Source organism: Theropithecus gelada, chromosome 5, assembly GCF_003255815.1.
Source record: "Theropithecus gelada isolate Dixy chromosome 5, Tgel_1.0, whole genome shotgun sequence".
Lineage (NCBI taxonomy): Eukaryota > Metazoa > Chordata > Mammalia > Primates > Cercopithecidae > Theropithecus > Theropithecus gelada.
In genome coordinates, this window is record NC_037672.1 from 90976260 (window position 1) to 90998649 (window position 22390).

Below are 22390 nucleotides of genomic sequence, written 5' to 3' on the forward strand. Positions count from 1 at the left end.
AGGAAAATCACTTCATGGGACCCTTCTGTGTGTTAAAGTATGCTTGCTGAGAGCCTGGTGGCCTGACTGATTAGAGACATCAGCACAGGGTGCCATGTACAGCCATGAAGAGGTGTAAGCATGGAGAAAAGACAGACAACCCCTCACAGTTCAGGGAAGGATGGTGATGGGCTGCTGCTCATGTTAAGTCAGTAATAGTCACATGCACGTTATTCTTCTACTAATTAGACTTAATTTGTTAAACATTTTCCCCAGCTTTGTCCCAAGAAGGGTTTAAAATTGCTTGATTTTCACAAGTAATCCTTCCAGCTCACCAACAAATCAATGTCTGGCTGGGTGCAGTGGCTCACCCTTGTAATCCCAGCAGTTTGGGAGGCTGGTGGGAGGATTGCTTGATCCCAGAAGTTTGAGACCAGTCTGAGCAACATAGTGAGACCTCTTCTCTACAAAAAATTAAACAATTAGCCAGGTATGGTAGCAAGCACCTATAGTCTCAGATACCCCAAGGGCTGAGGTGGGAGGATCACCCAACCCCAAGAGATCAAGGGTACAGTGAGCAGTGATCGCACTACTACACTTTAGCCTGTGCAACTGAGAGAGATCTTGTCTCAAAAAAAAACAAAAAACAAAATCCTATTTTTTAAGCCTTAAAGATCAAGGTGGCAGTGAGCAGTGATCACACCACTGCACTTTGCCTGGGCAACTGAGAGAGATTTTGTATCAAAAAAAGAAAATTAAAAAAAAGTCCTATTTCTAAACCTTAAAAAGATAAGACGTTTTTAATTATTTTAACTCCATGGTGAAACTTTCTTATATTACCCCACATTCTAATTTTATAAAAATTTAGGGAAAACAATTTGGAGAAATGTTTTTATTAAGCAACATGTTTTATAAATTGAGGTAATTTCCCACTGTATAGATACCATGTTTGTTTTTAAGTTGAGGTTGTTCATATGTACTTTCCTACTTTCATTAATCTCTTCTTTGTATCTTACATACTTTTTTTCTTAGATTTGCCCAGCCAATAGCTTCTTGTTTTAAATGTTTCATAAAAAGTATTTAGGAGTATTCATATGAAAATGATGGTTGTTTTCATAATTGTGTCCTTCTTTGTAGGATCCAAATCTAAAAAATTTAAAAAAAAAGTCATTGACATGTAAAAACCATTCAGAAAGGTATGTTCTTATGCAAAATTTCAACCATAAAATAAAATAGTAAATGAATAAATAAAAAAGATTCATGCACATGGGAAAGGCAAACTAAAATTTTAACCCCCAAAGTCCTCTTTCCATGGTTACAGATAATTCCAAAAGCACAACTGTTTAAGAATTATTGGCTAACCTTGCCGAAAAATAAGTCTAGATTTTCGTTCTAGTCTTGAGTTTGAATAATATTTGTTTATATGAAAGGGGTCATGAAACCTGAAATGTTATTCATGTTACATTTATGCATATAAAAATCTATTTTGGCAGAACTTCTAAATTTTCTACGTGTGTTAATGTGCTGCAGATTAGTTCTTTACTTTGCACATGAATAACTAATTAATTACACAGCTCTGGTTGATATGATAGAATACAAAAGACACTAGGAAGAAAGCTAAGACTTGCACATAAGAGACCACTTCCTTCCTTTTCTTCATAAGCAACCACTATATCTAACCTCTGTCATGTAAAAGACAGGAGATCTGCTTCCTTTGTCATCTTCAAAGAATAATAATAAGGAATATAAAATTTAACATAACCTTTGATTCTGCTATTTCACATCTAAAGCTAGACCCTAAGGAAGTAATCAAGATTATGCTCAAATAGATAAGAAGTCCTTAGAAGACTTTTTATAATAATAAAATAATAAATATGGAAAAATAACAAAATTGATTAGCTAAATTTTGGTGCATCCATACAATGAAATATTATGCAATCATTAAAAAATATTTGAAGAAGAATACTTTATTTCAGAATGAAGTTCATAATATACTAGTTGGATGAAATAATCAGATTAGCAAATAGAACAAAAACACACATGTACACACAGATATACATACATACATATATGTGTCATACATTTACAAAGGTGGGATAATTGTGTGATGTATAGATATATACAAGAGTGATGTCAGCAAGATGATAAAATAGGACTTTCCAGTGCTTTTCCTTGTAGAAACATCCATTTGAACAACTATCCATGCACAAAAATATCTTCACAAGAGTTAAAGATTTCAGATGAGAGAGTATAGCACTTGAATGTGTTACAGAAATAAGAAAAGGCTCATTGAGAAGGGTAGGAAGGACAACTTCACATTACTTCTATCACTCCTCCCCCAAGACTAGGTAGCACAATAAGTAGAGAGATAGATACTCTCTTCACGGGCTGAAAGGAGTGAAGTAAGCACCCAACTTTGCCACAGACCCCAGCACCAAGTCCAGGCCAATGAACATCAGCACCAGGCTGGCACCCACAGAACAAGTTTCCAGGCCAACCTAAACACGAGGCCATCCCCAACAACCCCAGGCCCTAAACTGGCCCTAGCAAATTCAGGCTCCAGGCCCACCCAAGGCTCCAGACTGGCACCAGTGCCAGGACACCCCGAAAATCCCCAGACTCCAGGCTAGAACACGTGGACCTAGCCTTTAGGCCTGCCGCAGCTCCCGACCAACTCTGTGGTCCCTGACTCCAGTGCCCATGGACCTGGCCTCTAGAGCAATACCCACAGTCCCAGCCTCCAAGCCTACCCCAGTGCTAGGCTGGCCCCTATGCAACCAGCTCCAGGCCACCCTACATAACTCCAGGCACCAGGTTAGCATTGCCAGTTCCAGGCTCCAGACTGGGCCCTGTGAACCCAGGCTCTAACGCACTGCAGCTCCAGACCAGTCCCTGCAGCCCCAGGTAACAGAATCTAGGCCAGCTCCAGCAATTCCAGAGTACAGGCCCGCCATAGGAGACCCCAGCACTGGTTCAACATAGGAGGCCCAGGCTTCATGGGCCCAAGTTCCAGGTCTATCCCAATGCACACAGGCACCAGGCTCATTTCAACACCAGAGTGGCTCAGGATCAAGGCCTAACCCCACATACCTACTCCTGGAATCAGGTTGGCTGTCATGGACCCAGAATTCAAGTCCAGTCCCTATTGACACAGGCTCCGGGCCCATCCCAATGGACCCCAGCACCAGACTGACCCCATAGACCCAGACACAAGGCCTATCCACTTGCTAACCCAAGCACCAAACAAGTCTGCCTAAGAACTCTAGCATAAGTCCATGCATGAGCCCAGCTAGATAGCCCACTGAGAATCTTTGGACCAGCCAACTGGTAAACGCTTTCCCTGCCAAAGCCAATCTGTAAAGAGTAGAAGAGGTACCCACTTTTTCAAATGTGCAGAAACCAGGGCATGTCCACAAATAATCAAGGAAACATGATACCACCAAAATAACAAATAAAGCACAAGTAACTGATGCTAATTAAAAACTAATAAAAAATTCAAAATAATCATCTTGAAGCACCAATAAAAGACAGAGAGCCAAATCATGAGTGAACTCCCAGTCACAATTGCTTCAAAGAGAATAAAACACCTAGGAATCCAACTAACAGGGGATGTGAAGGACCTCTTCAAGGAGAACTACAAACCACTGCTCAATGAAATAAAAGAGGACACAAACAAATGGAAGAACGCTCCATGCCCATGGATAGGAAGAATCAATATCGTGAAAATGGGCATACTGCCAAAGGTAATTTATAGATTCAATGCTATCCCCATTAAGCTACCAATGACTTTCTTCACAGAATTGGAAAAAAACTACTTTAAACTTCATATGGAACCAAAAAAGAGTCTGCATTACCAAGAAAAACCCTAAGTCAAAAGGACAAAGCTGGAGGCATCACGTTACCTGACTTCAAACTGTACTACAAGGCTACCCTAACCAAAACAGCATGGTACTGGTACCAAAACAGACATATTGACCAAGGGAACAGAACAGAGGACTCAGAAATAATACCACACATCTACAACCAACTGATCTTTGACAAACCTGACAAAAACAAGAAATGGGGAAAGGATTCCCTATTTAATAAATGGTGCTGGGAAAACTGGTTAGCCATAAGTAGAAAGCTGAAACTGGATCCCTTCCTTACACCTTATACAAAAATTAATTCAAGATGGATTAAAGACTTAAATGTTAACCCTAAAACCATAAACACCATAGAAGAAAACCTAGGCAATACCATTCAGGACATAGGCATGGGCAAGGACTTCATGTTTAAAACACCAAAAGCAATGGCAAGAAAGGCCAAAATTGACAAATGGGATCTAATTAAACTAAAGAGCTTCTGCACAGCAAAAGAAACTACCACCAGAGTGAACAGATAACCTCCAGAATGGGAGAAAATTTTTGCAATCTACTCATCTGACAAAGGGCTAATATCCAGAACCTACAAAGAACTCAAACAAATTCACAAGAAAAAAACAAACAACCCCATCAAAAAGTGGGCAAAGGATATGAACAGACATTTCTCAAAAGAAGACATTTATGCAACCAACAGACATGAAAAATTGCTCATCATCACTAGCCATCAGAGAAATGCAAATCAAAACCACAATGACATACCATTCATGCCAGTGAGAATGGCAATCATTAAAAAGTCAGGAAACAACAGGTGCTGGAGAGGATGTGGAGAAATAGGAACACTTTTACACTGTTGGCAGGACTGTATACTAGTTCAATCATTGTGGAAAACAGTGTGGCGATTCCTCAAGGATCTAGAACTAGAAATACCATTTGACCCAGCCATCCCATTACTGGGATTTATAACCCAAAGGATTATAAATCATGCTGCTATAAAGACACATGCACAGGTATGCTTATTACAGCATTATTCACAATAGCAAAGACTTGGAACTAACCCAAATGTCCATCAATGACAGACTGGATTAAGAAAATGTGGCACATATACACCATGGAATACTATGCAGCCATAAAAAAGGATGAGTTCGTGTCCTTTGTAGGGACATGGATGCAGCTGGAAACCATCATTATCAGCAAACTTTCACAAGATCAGAAAACCAAACACTGCATGTTCTTACTCGTAGGTGGGAATTGAACAATGAGAACACTTGGGCACAGGAAGGGGAACATCACACACTGGGGCCTGTCGTGGGTTGGGGCAGGGATAGCATTAGGAGATATACCTAATGTAATTGATGAGTTAATGGGTGCAGCACACCAACATGGCACATGTGCACATATGTAACAAACCTGCACATTGTGCACATGTACCCTAGAACATAAAGTGTAATAAAAACAAAATAAAATAGTAATCATCTTGAAGCTAAGTGAGCTACAAGTGAACACAGATAGACAACTAAACAAAATAAGAAAAAGAGTACAGGAACTGAATGAGAAGTTCAATAAAGAGATAGAAATCATAAAAAAGAACCAAACAGAAATTCTAGAGCTAAGAAACATCATAACTAAACTGAAAAGTTTAATGAAGAGATTCAACAACAGACTCAACAAAGCAGAAGAATCAGAGAGCTCAAAGTATGGTCATTCAAAATTACCCAACCAGAGTAACAGAAAAAAGAGTGAAAAAGTGAAGATAGCCTACAGAAATTATAGGTCATCATTAAGTAAACCAATATGCCTTATTGGTGTTCCAGAAGAAGCAGAGAAAGAAGGAAATAGGGGAAGAAATATTATTTAAAGAAAAGCAGCTGAATACTTTCCAAATTTGGATAGGAAGATTAACATGCAGATCCATGAAGCCCAAAGCACCCCCACATATATTAAATATAATGAGATTGCCACCAAGACACGTTATAATCAAATTTTTAAAAATCGAAGACAAAAAGAAAATTTTGCAAGCAGCAAGAGAAAAACAAAGAGAAAAAACATTCAAAGGAACTCCTATAAGATTATCAGTGTATTTCTCAGTAGAAACCTTGCAGGTCAAAAGAAATTGAGATGATGTATTCAAAGTGCTAAAAGAAAACAAGAATTCTACCAACCAATAATTCTATATAGCAAGGCTGTCCTTCAGGGACAAGGAGAGATAAGGACTTTCCCAAAGAGACAAAAGCTGCAGGAGTTCATCATCATTAGACACACCCTGTGAGAAATGCTAATGGGAGTTTTTCAAGCTGAAATGAAAGGACATTTACAATGTGAAAGTGTAAAACTTATTGTAAAGTTAACAATATAGTCAAATTCAGAAAACATTAATACTTTAATACTTATGCAGCATCATTTTAAACTCTAGTATAAAAGTTAAAAGACAGAAGTATTAACATAACTACAAAAATTTGTTAATGGGTACATGATATATAAAATACATGAATTGTGACATCAATAACATAAAATGTAGTGGGAGGAAAAGCTAAATCTCAGAGTTTTTATATGCAGCAGACAAAGTTGTTTCCAGCTGAAAATAAATAATTATGTTTTATGTAAGACTCATGGTATCTACAAATATAAAACCTATGGTAGATACACAGAAGATAAAGAGAAAGCAATTAAAGCATACTATTACCAAAAAATCATCGAATCATAAGGGAAAAGAGTAAGAATAGAATGAAGGAACTGTAAAACAGTCAGAAAACAATTCTTTAAATGGCAATACTAAGTCTTTAACTATCAATAATTACTTTAAATGTAAATGGATTAAATTCTCTAATCAAAAGACAGAGTGGCTAAGTGGATTTAAAAGAATAAATTATAAGAAATTGCTGCCTATAAAAAAAACTCACTTTAGCTTGAAGGATATACATAGACTGAAAGTAAAGGTTTGGAAAGATATTCCATGCAAATGATAACCAAAAGTGATGAGGGGTGGCTCTACTTAGACAAACTAGACTTTAAGTCAAAAACTGCCAGAGGAGACAAAGTAGGTCATTGTACTAAAGGGCTTAATTCATCAATATAATATAATAATTATAAATATATGTGCACCCACCATCAGAGCACCTAAATATATAAAGAAAATATTAACAGAACTGAAGGGAGAACTAGACAGCAATACAATGGTAGTAGGGGACTTCAATAACCCACTTCCAACAATGGATAAATCATCCAAATAGAAAATCAACAAGGAAACAGTAGACTTGAACAACATTATAGACCAAATCGACCTAACATATAGAGAGAGCATTTCATCCAACAGCAGCAGCATATACATTCTTTTCAGGTGCAAGTGAAAGGAAAATAAATCTTGTGGCCCCAAAATCACTAAGCTAGAGGGAAAAGTCAAGCTGAGATCCACTTAGCGCAAACCTGCCTCCCATTCTATTCAAAGTCATCCCTCTGCTCACAGAGATAAATGCATATCTGACTGCCTCTTTTGCAGAGGCTAATCAGAAACTCAAAAGAATGCAACCATTTGTCTCTTATCGATGACCTGAAAGCCTCCTCCCTGCTTCGAGATGTCCTGCCTTTGCTTCCAGTTGTCCTGCCATCCTGGACTGAACCAATGTTCATCTTACATATGTTGATTGATATCTCATGTCTCCCTAAAATACATAAAACCTAGCTGTGCTCTGACCACATTGGGCACATATCTTCAGGACCTCCTGAGGCTGTGTAACAGGTGTGCATCCATAACTTTGGCAAAATAAACTTCCTAAATTGACTGAGACCTGTCTCAGACTTTGGGGGTTCATAAATGCATGGAACATTCTCCAGGACAAAACTTATGTTAGGCCACAAAACAAGCCTTAACAAGTTCTAGAATACTGAAATCATTTTGAGTATCCTTTCCAACAACAATAGTTAAATTACAAATCAATAACAGGAGGAAAATTGGAAAATTCACAAATATGTAGAAATTAAACAACACTTTCCTAAACAGATAATGGATCAAAGAAGAAATCAAAAGGAAAAATTTAAATTTTGTTGAGATAAATAAAAATGGAAACACAATGTACCCAAACTTATGGGACATAGCAAACACAATTTTAAAAGGGAAATTTTGTAGCAATAAACACCTACATTATGAAAAAATAAAGACATCAAACAACCTAACTTTATACCTGTGGGAGTAGAAAAAGAACAAGGCCCAAAGTCAACAAAAGAAAGGAAAATAATAAATATCAGAGCAAAAATAATGAAATAGAGGATAGAAAACTTAAAAAATATCTATGAAACTAAGAGTTGTTTTTTTGAAAAGATAAAATGGACAAACTGTTAGCTGGACTTACTAAGAAAGAGAGAAAAATCAAATTAATAAAATTATAAATCAGTGTGGAAATGTTAAACTGATACCACAGAAACACAAATAATCATAAGTGACTACTATGAGCAATAATACGCCAAAAAATTGGATAGCCTAAAAGAAAGAAATGGACCAGTTCATAGCAACAATCTACCAAGACTGACAGATGAAGAAATTCAAAATCTGGATAGTTCAATAATGCATAAGGAAATTGCATCAGTAATCAAAAACCTCCTCAAAAGCAAAAAGCCCAGATCCAATGGCCTCACTGGTGAATTCTACAAAACATCTAAAGAAAAATTAGGCCAAGTATGGTGGCTCATGCCTGTAATCCCAGCACTTTGAGAGGCCAAGGCAGGCAGATCACCTGAGGTGAGGAGTTTGAGACCAGCCTGGCCAATATGGTGAAACCCTATCTCTACTAAAAGTACAAAAATTAGCTGGGCATGGTGGCAGGTGCCTATAATCCCAGCTACTGAGGAGGCTGAGGCAGGAGAATTGCTTGAACCGGGGAGGCAGAGGTTGCAGTAAGCTGAGATCATGCCATTGCATTCCAGCATGGGTGACAAGAGTGAGACTCTATCTCAAAAAAAAAAAAAAGAAGAAGAAGAAGAAAAGAAGAAAGAAAAATTAATTCCCATCCTTCTCCAACTCTTTCATAATTGAAGAGGAGGGAACACTTGCAAATTCAGTTTATGAGGCCATTATTAGCCTGTTACCAAAGCCAGACAAGGATGCTACAAGAAAAGCAAATTATAGGCCAATATCACTAATGAACACACATGTAGAAAATCCTCAACAAAATGCTAGCAAACTGAATTCAACAGTATATTAAAAGGATCATACACCATGATCAAGGGGAATTTATCCTTAGGATGCAATGATAGTTAAATATATGCAAACCAATAGATATGATACAATGTATTAACAGGGTAAAAGACAAAAATCATGTGATCATCTCAATAGATGCAGAAAAAGCATCTGAAAATTTGAACTTTTCATGATAAAAACTCTCAACAAATTAGGCATAGCAGAAATAGACCTCATCATAACAAAGGCCATATATGACAACCCACAGCTAACATCAATACCCAGTGATTAAAAGTTGAAAGCTTTTACTCTGGGATCAGGATCAAGACAAGGATGCCCACTCTCAGCACTTCTATTCAACATAGTACTGAAAGTCCTAGCTAGAGCAATTAAGCAAGTAAAAGAAATAAAATACATCTAAATTGGAAAGGAAAAATTTAAATTGTCCCTATTTGCAGATGACAAGAATATATATACCTAAAAACTCCACTGAAAAACTGTTAGAATTAATAAATTCAGTAAATTTGCAGGATAAAAGATCAGCTTATAAAAATCAGTAGCATTTCTATATACTACCAATGAACTATCGGAAAAAGAAATCAAGAAAACAATCCCATTTACAATAGCATCAAAAAATACTTAGGAATAAATTTAACCAAGGAGGTAAAATACCTGTACACTGAAAACCATAAAATAATGATGAAAGAAATTTAAGAGCACAAATTAATGGAAACATATCTTGTGTTCATGAACTGGAATAATCAATATTGTTAAAATATTCATACTACCCAAAGCAATCTGCAGATTCAAAGTAATCCTTATCAAAATTCCAATGACATTTTTCACAGGAATAGAAAAATCAACCCTAAAATTTGTATAAGACCACAAAACACCTCAGGTAGCCTAAGCAATCATAAGCAAAAAGAACAAAGCTGAGGGCATCACACTATCAGATTCCAAAATACACAACAAAGCTGTAGTAATTAAAACAGCATGGTACTGGCATAAAAACAGATCTATAGATCAATAGAACAGAATAGAGAGCCTAGAAATAAATCCACACATTTACAGTCAATTGATCTTTGACAAAGGTACTCCAAACACACAATGAGGAAAGGACAACTTTCTCAATAAGCAGTGGTGGGGGAACTGGGTATCCACATGCAGAAGAATGAAATCGGACTCTTACCTCATACCATATACAAAAATCAACTCAAAATAGATTAAAGATTTTGGGACTTGAAACTGTGAAACTGCTAGAAGAAAACATCAAGAAAAATTTCTGACATTGGTCTGGGCAATGATTTTTTTAATATGATCCTTAAAGCAAAGGAAACAATAGCAAAAATAGACAAATGGGATTGTATCAAACTAATAGCTTCTATATAGCAAAGAAAACAATCAACAGAGTGAAGATACAACCTACAGAATGAGAGAATATATTTACAAACCATATATATGTTGAGTATTCTTAATCCAAAATCACTGGAACCAGAAGTATTTCAGATTTTGGATTCATTTTTTGGAATATTTGTATTACACTTACTGTTTGAGCATCCCAAATCCAAAAGTACAAAATCTGAAATGCCCCAAGCATTTCCTTTGAGCACTGTGTCCGTGCTCAAAAAGTTTTGAATTTTGGAGCATTCTGAATTTTGGATTTTTTTACTTGAGATGTTCAACCTATATCTAATACATGGCTAATATCTAAAATATATAAGGAACTCAAAAATCTTAATAGCAAGAAAACAAACATGGATAAATATTTCTCAAAAGAAGACATCCAAGTATCCAGCTAGTATGTGAATAAATGCTCATCACTAATCAGGGAAATGCAAATTAAAAGCACAACGAGACATCACCTCACACATGTTAAAACGGCTAGTACCAGAAAGGCAAGACAGCAAATGTTGGCAGGAGATGTACAGCCAAAGGAACCCTTGTTCACTGTTGTGGGGAATGCAAATTAGTATAGCCATTATGGAAAACATTACAAAAGTTCCTTTAAAAATTTAAAATAGAACTACCATATGATCCAACAATCCCACTTCTTGGTATATATCCAAATGAAAGAAATTAGTATTGAAGAAATATCTGTACTCCCACATTCACTGCAGCATTTTTCACTGGAGTCAAGAAATATAATCAACCTAAGTGTCCATTGACAGATGAATGGATAAAGAAAATGCAGCTATACACAAACATGTGTATGTATGGAATAGTATTCAGCCTGAAAAGAGGAAATCTTGTCATTTGTAACAACATGGATGAACCTAGAGGACATCATGCTAAGTGAAATAATCCAGACCCAGAAAGGCAAATACGTCATGATCTCATTTATATGTAAAATTTGAAAAAAATTGAACTCGTGGAAGCAAAGAGTAGAATGGTGGTTGCCAGGGGCTGGGGGAGATGAGGGTTGAGAAGATGTTGGTGAAATGATACAAAGTTTCAATTTGACAGGATGAAAAATTTCTGGAGATCTATTGTAAAGCATTGTGACTGTAGTTAATAATAATGTATTGTATATTTGAAAATTGCTGTGAGAGTAGATCTTAAATACTCTCATCACAGTTTTAAAATTAAGACATGCCTTCTACTTATGCCTTTGTTATTTTCATAATTAAACTGAGTGAGAAAGCAAATCTAGCTCCCTTCACAGTTGGTTTGGATCAATCTGCCATTGTGGTTAGCCAAAAATATTTTATTTGGATTTCTCTGCACTCCTGCTGCATAAAGAATAATGACACGAGAAAATCCTTTCCTTCCCTGATTTTCTAGCTTCAAGAAACCATCTCAATAAGCAAAAGGAGGGAATCCTTCTATTTTACTTCTACCATTACTAGTGCAAATTCTAATGTTGCTTTTGCAGCTACTGTTAAACCACAAGCATTCACTATGCACTATTCTAACAACTTTTTGTGCCATGCATGCTTCATATAGCCTTAGGAGGTAACCACTACTATTTTTCCCATTTTTAGATGAGGCACTTGAGGCTCAGAGAGGTTAAGCAACTGGCCCACAGTTACCCAGCTGTTCACTGGCAAGAGTGAGGATTTGAGCCAGACAAATGACCCCAGGGCCCAGGCTTTTCCTAGTCACATTACACTTACACAGGGTAAGATCAATACAGGAATTGGAACAAATTGAGACTTGGTGATAATTCTCCTCATATTCATCACCTACACTTTGGTACAATTTTTTCTTGTTGTAAGGAGGGACAAGGAAGAAAAAGAGAATGGAGAAATTTCTTTCTTCCCCCAACAAAATGAGAAATGTCTATAGCTATTAGCTGGTAAAAATGATAGAAATGTCAAATAATAATAATGTACACGATATGTTCTGTGTTTGACTTTATGTAGAAGTTTCCTCTCACTATCCAGTCATGGGGGAGAAAAGAGCACATACTCCATCTCGTATGTTTTGCTGCAAATAGATTTCTCTTCTAAAAACAAAACAAGGCCAGGCATGGTGACTCACATCTGTAATCCCAGCACTTTGGGAGGCCAAGGCAGGTGGGTCACCAGAGGTCAGGAGTTTGAGACCAGCCTGACCAATATGGTGAAACTCTGTCTCTACTAAAAATACAAAAATTAGCCAGGCATCAGGGCATGAACCTGTAGTCTTAGCTACTTAGGAGGCTGAGACAGAAGAATTGCTTTAACCCAGGAGACAGAGGTGGCAGTGAGCTGAGATCGCGCCACTGCACTCCAGCCTGGGTGACAGAGCAAGACTCCATCTCAAAAAATATATAAATATATATTTCACATGGTAATGAATTTTTCACATGCAATGTAAATGAATTATCCATGATCCATAGTCTCAATCCTAACTGCACATTAAAATAAACTGAAAATAATTTTTTAAATCCCAAAGCCCAGGTACCACCCCAGGAGGTCCTGATAAATTGGTCTGGGGTTGGTCCCAGGCAGTGGTATTTTTTTTAATTAATAATTATTTTTTGCTGCTTATTTTATTTTATTCTATTTTTTATTATAATTTAAGTTCTAGGGTATATGTGCACAACATGCAGGTTTGTTACGTATGTATCCATGTGCCATGTTGGTGTCTTGCACCCATTAATTTGTCATTTACATTAGGTATATCTCCTAATGTTACCCCTCCCCCTCCCCCCACCCCTCGACAGGAACGAGTGTGTGATGTTCCCCTTCCTGTGTCCAGGTGTTCTCATTGTTCAATTCCTACCTATGAGTGAGAACATGCTGTGTTTGGTTATTTGTCCTTGCAATAGTTTGCTGAGAATGATGGTTTCCAGCTGCATCCATGTCCCTACAAAGGACATGAACTCATCCTTTTTTCCGACTGCATAGTATTCCATGGTGTATATGTGCCACATTTTCTTAATCCAGTCTGTCATTGATGGACATTTGGGTTGGTTCCAAGTCTTTGCTATTGTGAATAGTGACACAATAAACATGCCTGTGCATATGTCTTTATAGCAGCACGATTTATAATCCTTTGGGTATATATGCAGTAATGGGATGGCTGGGTCAAATGGTATTTCTAGTTCTAGATCCTTGAGGAATCGCCACACTGTTTTCCACAATGGTTGAACTAGTTTACAGTCCCACCAGCAGTGTAAAACTGTTCCTATTTCTCCACATCCTCTCCAGCACCTGTTGTTTCCTAATTTTTTAATGATTGCCATTCTCACAGGTGTGAGATGGTATCTCATTGTGGTTTTGATTCGCATTTCTCTGATGGCCAGTGATGATGAGCATTTTTGCATGTGTCTGTTGGCTGTATGAATGTCTTCTTTTGAGAAATGTCTGTTCATATCCTTTGCCCAATTTTTGATGGGGTTGTTTGTTTTTTTCTTGTAAATTTGTTTGAGTTCTTCGTAGATTCTGGATATTAGCCCTTTGTCAGATGAGTAGATTGCAAAAATTTTCTCCCATTCTGGAGGTTACCTGTTCACTCTGATGGTAGTTTCTTTTGCTGTGCAGAAGCTCTTTAGTTTAATGAGATCCCATTTGTCAATTTTGGCTTTTGTTGCCATTGCTTTTGGTGTTTTAAACATGAAGTCCTTGCCCATGCCTATGTCCTGAATGGTATTGCCTAGGTTTTCTTCTATGGTTTTTATGGTTTTAGGGCTAACATTTAAGTCTTTAATCCATCTTGAATTAATTTTTGTATAAGGTGTAAGGAAGCGATGCAGTTTCAGCTTTCGACTTATGGCTAACCAGTTTTCCCAGCACCATTTATTAAATAGGGAATCCTTACGCCATTTCTTGTTTTTGTCAGATTTGTCAAAGATCAGATGGTTGTAGATGTGTGGTATTATTTCTGAGTCCTCTGTTCTGTTCCCTTGGTCAATATGTCTGTGTTGGTACCAGTACCATGCTGTTTTGGTTAGGGTAGCCTTGTAGTACAGTTTGAAGTCAGGTAGCGTGATGCCTCCTGCTCTGTTCTTTTGGCTTAGGATTGTCTGGACTCTTTTTTGGTTTCATATGAACTTTAAATTAGTTTTTTCCAATTCTGTGAAGAAAGTCATTGGTGGCTTGATGGGGATAGCATTGAATTTATAAATTACCTTGGGCAGTATGGCCATTTTCATATTGACTCTTCCTATTCATGAGCACGGAATGTTCTTCCATTTGTTTGTGTCCTCCTGTATTTCGTTGAGCAGTGGTTCGTAGTTCTCCTTGAAGAAGTCCTTCACGTCCCTTGTAAGTTGGATTCCTAGGCATTTTATTCTCTTTGAAGCAATTGTGAATGGGAGTTCATGCATGATTTGGATCTCTGTTTGTCTGTAATTAGTGTAAGAGAATGCTTGTGATTTTTGCACATTGATTTTGTATCCTGAGACTTTGCTGAAGTTGCTTATTAGCTTAAGGAGATTTTGGGCTGAGACAATGGGTTTTCTTTTTTTTTTGTTTTTTTTTTTTTTTTTTAATTTATTTATTATTATTATACTGTAAGTTGTAGGGTACATATGCATAACGTGCAGGTTTGTTACATATGTATACTTGTGCCTTGTTGGTGTGCTGCACCCATCAACTCGTCATTTACATCAGGTATAACTCCCAATGCAATCCCTCCCCCCGCCCCCCTCCCCATGATAGGCCCCGGTGTGTGATGTTCCCCTTCCCGAGTCCAAGTGATACAATCATGTCATCTGCAAACAGGGACAATTTGACTTCCTCTTTTCCTAATTGAATACCGTTTATTTCTTTCTCCTGCCTGATTGCCCTGGCCAGAACTTCCAACACTATGTTGAATAGGAGTAATGAGGGAGGGCATCCCTGTCCTATGCCCATTTTCAAAGAGAATGCTTCCAGTTTTTGCCCATTCCATATGATATTGGCTGTGGGTTTGTCATAAATAGTTCTTATCATTTTGAGATATGTCCCATCAATACCTAGTTTATTGAGGGTCTTCAGCATGAAGCACTGTTGAATTTTGTCAAAGGCCTTTTCAGCATCTATTAAGATAATCACGTGGCTTTTGTCTTTGGTTCTGTTTATATGCTAGATTACTTTTATTGATTTCGTACGTTGAACCAGCCTTGCATCCTAGGGATGAAGCCCATTTGATCATGGTGGACAAGCTTTTTGATGTGCTGCTGGATTCGCTTTGCCAGTGTTTTATTGAGGGTTTTTGCATCGATGTTCATCAGGGATATTGGTCTAAAATTCGCTTTTTTTGTTGTGTCTCTGCCAGGCTTTGGTATCAGCATGATGCTGGCCTCATGAAATAAGTTAGGGAGGATTCCCTCTTTTTGTATTGATTGGAATAATTTCAGAAGAAATGGTGCCAGCTCCTCCTTGTACCTCTGGTAGAATTCAGCTGTGAATCCATCTGGTCCTGGACTGTTTTTGTTGGTAGGCTATTAATTATTGCCTCAATTTCAGAGCCTGTTATTACTCTATCGAGAGATTCAACTTCTTCCTGGTTTAGTCTCGGGAGGGTGTATGTGTCCAGGAATTTATCCATTTCTTCTAGATTTTCTAGTTTATTTGTGAAGAGGTACTTACAGTATTCTCTGATAGTAGTTTGTATTTCTGTGGGATTGGTTGTGATATCCCCTTTATCATTTTTTATTGCATCTATTTGATTCTTCTCTTTTCTTCTCTATTAGTTTTACTAGTGGTCTATTAATCTTTTTTTATTTGATAGATTTTTTTTTGAAGATTCGCATTTCTTTTTACTATCTTTTTTTTATTATTACAGTGTAAGTTTTAGGGTACATGTGCACAATGTGCAGGTTTGTTACATATGTATATTTGTGCCATGTTGGTGTGCTGCACCCATAAACTCATCAGCACCCATCGACTCGTCATTTATATCAGCTAAAACTCCCAATGCCTTCCCTCCCCCTGCCTCCCTCCCCATAATAGGCCCCGGTGTGTGATGTTCCCCTTCCTGAGTCCAAGTGATCTCATTGTTCAATTCCCACCCATGAGTGAGAACATGCGGTGTTTGGTTTTCTGTTCTTGTGATAGTTTGCTGGGAATGATGGTTTCCAGCTGCATCCATGTCCCTACAAAGGACACAAACTCATCCTTTTTTATCGCTGCATAGTATTCCATGGTGTATATGTGCCACATTTTCTTAATCCAGTCTGTCACTGATGGACATTTGGGTTGATTCCAAGTCCTTACTATTGTGAATAGTGCCACAATAAACATGCCTGTGCATGTGTCTTTATAGCAGCATGATTTATAATCCTTTGGGTATATACACAGTAATGGGATGGCTGGGTCATATGGTATTTCTAGTTCTAGATCCTTGAGGAATCGCCACACTGTTTTCCACAATGGTTTAACCAGTTTACAATCCCACCAACAGTGTAAAAGTGTTCCTATTTCTCCACATCCTCTCCAGCACTGTTGTTTCCCGACCTTTTAAGGATTGCCATTCTAACTGGTGTGAGATGGTATCCCATTGTGGTTTTGATTTGCATTTCTCTGATGGCTAGTGATGATGAGTATCTTTTCATGTGCCTGTTGGATGTATGCATGTCTTCTTTTGAGAAATGTCTGTTCATATCCTTTGCCCAATTTTTGATGGGGTTGTTTGCTATTTTCTTGTAAATTTGATTGAGTTCTTTGTAGGTTCTGGATATTAGCCCTTTGTCAGATGAGTAGATTGCAAAAGTTTTCTCCCATTCTGGAGGTTACCTGTTCACTCTGATGGTAGTTACTTTCGCTGTGCAGAAGCTCTTTACTTTAATTAGATCCCATTTGTCAATTTTGGCTTTTGTTGCCATTGCTTTTGGTGTTTTAGACATGAAGTCCTTGCCCATGCCTATGTCCTGAATGGTATTACCTAGGTTTTCTTCTAGGGTTTTTATGGTTTTAGGTCTAACATTTAAGTCTCTAATCCATCTTGAATTAATTTTCATATCAGGAGTAAGGAAAGCATCCAGTTTCAGCTTTCGACTTATGGCTAGTCAATTTTCCCAGCACCATTTATTAAATAGTGAATCCTTTCCCCGTTTCTTGATTTTCTCAGGTTTGTCAAAGATCAAATGGCTGTAGATGTGTGGTATTACTTCTGAGGGCTCTGTTCTGTTCCATTGGTCTATATCTCTGTTTTGGTACCAGTACCATGCTCTTTTGGTTACTGTAGCCTTGTTATACAGTTTGAACTCAGGTAGGATGATGCCTCCAGCTTTGTTCTTTTGACTTAGGATTGTCTTGGCGATGTGGACTCTTTTTTGGTTCCATATGAACTTTAAAGCAGTTTTTTCCAATTCTGTGAAGAAACTCATTGGTAGCTTGATGGGGATGGCATTGAATCTATAAATTACCTTGGGCAGTATGGCCATTTTCACGATATTGATTCTTCCTATCCATGAGCATGGTATGTTCTTCCATTTGTTTGTGTCCTCTTTTATTTCACTGAGCAGTGGTTTGTAGTTCTCCTTGAAGAGGTCCTTTACATCCCTTGTAAGTTGGATTCCTAGGTATTTTATTCTCTTTGAAGCAATTGTGAATGGAAGTTCATTCCTGATTTGGCTCTCTGTTTGTCTGTTACTGGTGTATAAGAATTCTTCTGATTTTTGCACATTAATTTTGTATCCTGAGACTTTGCTGAACGTGCTTATCAGCTTAAGGAGATTTTGGGCTGAGACAATGGGGTTTTCTAAATATACAATCATGTCATCTGCAAAGAGGGACAATTTGACTTCTTCTTTTCCTAATTGAATACCCTTGATTTCTTTCTCTTGCCTGATTGCCCTAGCCAGAACTTCCAACACTATGTTGAATAGGAGTGGTGAGAGAGGGCATCCCTGTCTTGTGCCAGTTTTCAAAGGGAATGCTTCCAGTTTTTGCCCATTCCGTATGATATTGGCTGTGGGTTTGTCATAAATAGCTCTCATTATTTTGAGATATGTTCCATCAATACCAAATTTATTGAGAGTTTTTATCATGAAGGGCTGTTGAATTTTGTCAAAGGCCTTTTCTGCATCTATTGAGATAATCACGTGGATTTTGTCTTTGGTTATAAACAGATGCTGGATTATGTTTATTGATTTGCATATGTTGAGCCAGCCTTGCATCCCAGGGATGAAGCCCATTTGGTCATGATGGATAAGCTTTTTGATATGCTGCTGGATTCGGTTTGCCAGTATTTTATTGAGGATTTTTGTATCGATATTCATCAGGGATATTGGTCTAATATTCTCTTTTTTTGTTGTTGTGTCTCTGCCAGGCTTTGGTATCAGGATGACGTTGGCCTCATATAATGAGTTAGGGAGGATTCCCTCTTTTACTATTGGTTGGAATAGTTTCAGAAGGAATGGGACCAGTTTCTCCTTGTACCTCTGGTAGAATTCGGCTGTGAATCCGTTTGGCCCTGGACTTTTTTTGGTTGGTAGGCTATTTATTATTGCCTCAATTTCAGAGACTATTATTGGTCTATTCAGGGAATCAGCTTCTTCCTGGTTTAGTCTTGGGAGAGTGTAAGTGTCCAGGAAATTATCCATTTCTTCTAGGTTTTCTAGTTTATTTGCGCAGAGGTGTTTATAGTATTCTCTGATGGTAGTTTGTATTTCTGTGGGGTCGGTGTCATATCCCCTTTATCATTTTTTATTGTGTCTACTTGATTCTTCTCTCTTTTCTTCTTTATTAGTCTTGCTAGCAGTCTATCAATTTTGTTGATCTTTTCAAAAAACCAGCTCCTGGATTCATTGATTTTTTTTGGAGGGTTTTTTTGTCTCTATCTCCTTCAGTTCTGCTCTGATCTTAGTTATTTCTTGCCTTCTGCTAGCTTTTCAATGTGTTTGCTCTTGCTTCTCTAGTTCATTTAATTATGATGTTAGGGTTTCAATTTTAGATCTCCTCCTTTCTCTTATGAGCATTTAGTGCTAAAAGTTTCCCTCTACACACTGCTTTAAAGTGTTCCAGAGATTCTGGTATGTTGTATCTTTGTTCTCATTGGTTTCAAAGAACATCTATATTTCTGCCTTCATTTCGTTATGTACCCAGTAGTCATTCAGGAGCAGGTTGTTCAATTTCCATGTAGTTGAGTGGTTTTGATTGAGTTTCTTAGTCCTGAGTTCTAGTTTGATTGCACTGTGGTCTGAGAGACAGTTTGTTATAATTTCTGTTCTTGTACATTTGCTGAGGAGTGCTTTACTTCCAACTATGTGGTCAATTTTGGAATAAGTGTGATGTGGTGCTGAGAAGAATGTATATTCTGTTGATTTGGGGTGGAGAGTTCTGTAGATGTCTATTAGGTCCGCTTATTGCAGAGTTGAGTTCAATTCCTGGATTTTCTTGTTAACTTTCTGTCTTGTTGATCTGTTGAATGTTGACAGTGTTGTTGACAGGGGTGTTGACGTCTCCCATTATAATTGTATGGGAGCCTAAGTGTCTTTGTAAGTCTCTAAGGACTTGCTTTATGAATCTGGGTGCTCCTGTATTGGGCACACATATATTTAGGATAGTTAGCTCTTCCCGTTGAATTGATCCCTTGACCATTATGTAATGGCCTTCTTTGTCTCTTTTGATCTTTGATGATTGAAAGTCTGTTTTATTAGAGACTAGGATTGCAACCCCTGCTTTTTTTTTTTTTTTTTTTTGGTTCTCCATTTGCTTGGTAGATCTTCCTCCATCCCTTTATTTTGAGCCTATGTGTGTCTCTGCATGTGAGATGGGTCTCCTGAATGCAGCAAACTGATGGGTCTTGACTCTATCCAATTTGCCAGTCTGTGTCTTTTAATTGGACCATTTAGACCATTTATATTTAAGGTTAATATTGTTATGTGTGAACTTGATCCTGTCCTTGTGGTATTAGCTGGTTATTTTGCTCGTTAGTTGATGCTGTTTCTTTCTAGCATCGATGGTCTTTACATTTTGGCATGTTTTTGCAATGGCTGGTACTGGTTGTTCCTTTCCATGTTTAGTGCTTCCTTCAGGGTCTCTTGTAGGGCAGGCCTGGTGGTGACAAAATCTCTAAGCATTTGCTTGTCTGTAAAGCATTTTATTTCTCCTTCCCTGATGAAACTTAGTTTGGCTGGATATGAAATTCTGGGTTTAAAATTCTTTTCTTTAAGAATGTTGAATATTGGCTCCCACTCTCTTCTGGCTTGGAGAGTTTCTACTGAGAGATCTGCTGTTAGTCTGATGGGCTTCTCTTTGTGGGAAACCCTATGTTTCTCTCTGACTGCCCTTAACATTTTTTCCTTCATTTCAACTTTGGTGAATGTGACAATTACGTGTCTTAGAGTTGCCCTTCTCAAGGATTATCTTTGTGACGTTCTTTGTATTTCTTGAATTTGAAAGTTGGCCTGCCTTACTAGGTTGGGGAAGTTCTCCTGGATGATATCCTGCAGAGTGTTTTCCAACTTGGTTCCATTTTCCCCGTCACTTTCAGGCACACCAATCAGACGTAGATTTGGTCTTTTCACGTAATCCCCCACTTCTTGGAGGCTTTGTTCATTTCTTTTTCCTTTTTTTCTCTAGACTCCTCACTTCATTTCATTCATTTGATCTTCAATCATTGATACTCTTTCTTCCAGTTTATCGAGTCAGTTACTGAAGCTTGTTCATTTTTCACATATTTCTCGTGTCATGGTTTTTATCTCTGTCAGTTCATTTATGGCCTTCTCTGCATTGATTATTCTAGTTATCCATTCTTCCATTCTTTTTTCAAGATTTTTAGTTTCTTTGCACTGGTTACATAGTTCCTCCTGTAGCTCTGAGAAGTTTGATCAGCCGAAGCCTTCTTCTCTCAACTCATCAAAGTTATTCTCTGTACAGCTGGTCCATTGCTGGTGATGAGCTGCGTTCCTTTGGAGGGGGAGATATGCTCTGATTTTTTGAATTTCCAGCTTTTTCCTCATCTTTGTGGTTTTATCTGCCTTTGGTCTTTGATGATGGTGAGGTAGTGATGGTGTTTTGGTGTGGGTGTCCTTTCTGTTTGTTAGTTTTCATTCTACTTGTCAGGGCCCTCAGCTGTAGGTCTGTTGGAGATTGCTTGAGGTCCACTCCAGACCCTGTTTGCCTGGGTATCAGCAGCGGAGGCTGCAGAAGATTGAATATTGCTGAATAGTGAGTGCTGCTTTCTGATTCTTGCTCAGGAAGCTTAGTCTCGGGGGTGTACCCCACCTTTTGAGGTGTGAGGTGTTGGTCTGCACCTAGAGGGGGATGTCCCCCAGTTAGGCTACTCAGGGGTCAGGGACCCCCTTGAGCAGGCAGTCTGTCCGTTCTCAGATATCAACCTCTGTGCTGGGAGTTCCACTGCTCTTCAAAGCTGTCAGACAGGGTCATTAACATCTGCAGAGGTTTCTGCTGCTTTTTGTTTCGCTGTGCCCTGTCCCCAGAAGTGGAGTCTACAGAGACAGGCAGAGACAGGCAGGCCTCCTTGACTTGCAGTGGGCTCCACCCAGTTCGAGCTTCCCAGAGGTTTTGTTTACCTACTTAAGTCTCAGCAATGGCTGGCACCCCTCCCCCAGCCTCGCTGCTGCCTTGTAGTTAGATCTCAGACTGCTGTGCTAGCAATTAGGGAGGCTCCGTGGGCGTGCGACCTTCCTAGCCAGGTGTGGTATATAATCTCCTGGTGTGCCATTTGCTAAGACCTTTGGTAAAGCACAGTATTAAGGTGGGAGTTGCCTGATTTTCCAGGTGTTGTGTGTCTCCATTTCTAAAGGGATTCCCTTCCCCCTTGCACCTCCCAGGTGAGGTGATGCCTTGTCCTGCTTCAGCTGTTGCTGGTCGGGCTGCACCAGCTGACCAGCACCAATTGTCCAGCACTCCCCAGTGAGATGAACCCGGTACCTCAGTTGAAAATGCAGAAATCACCCTTCTTCTGTGTCATTCGCATTGGGAGCTGGAGGTTGGAGCCGTTCCTATTCGGCCATCTTGCTCCAGATCTCCATTTCAGTCTATCAATCTTGTTGATCTTTTCAAAA

General features: G+C 38.3%; 1 protein-coding gene across 2 annotated transcripts in view; it reads right to left on the reverse strand.

The window, feature by feature from the left end:
• Positions 1–860: 860 nt before the first annotated feature.
• CWH43 (cell wall biogenesis 43 C-terminal homolog) overlaps positions 861–22390 on the reverse strand; it is a 97822-nt gene continuing 76292 nt past the window's right edge. For both annotated transcript variants that reach the window (XM_025385890.1, XM_025385891.1), the window contains exon 16: positions 861–1125. In XM_025385890.1, the coding sequence (XP_025241675.1) occupies positions 1047–1125 (79 nt within the window). In that variant the 3' untranslated portion in view covers positions 861–1046. The remainder of the gene's footprint in view (positions 1126–22390) is intronic.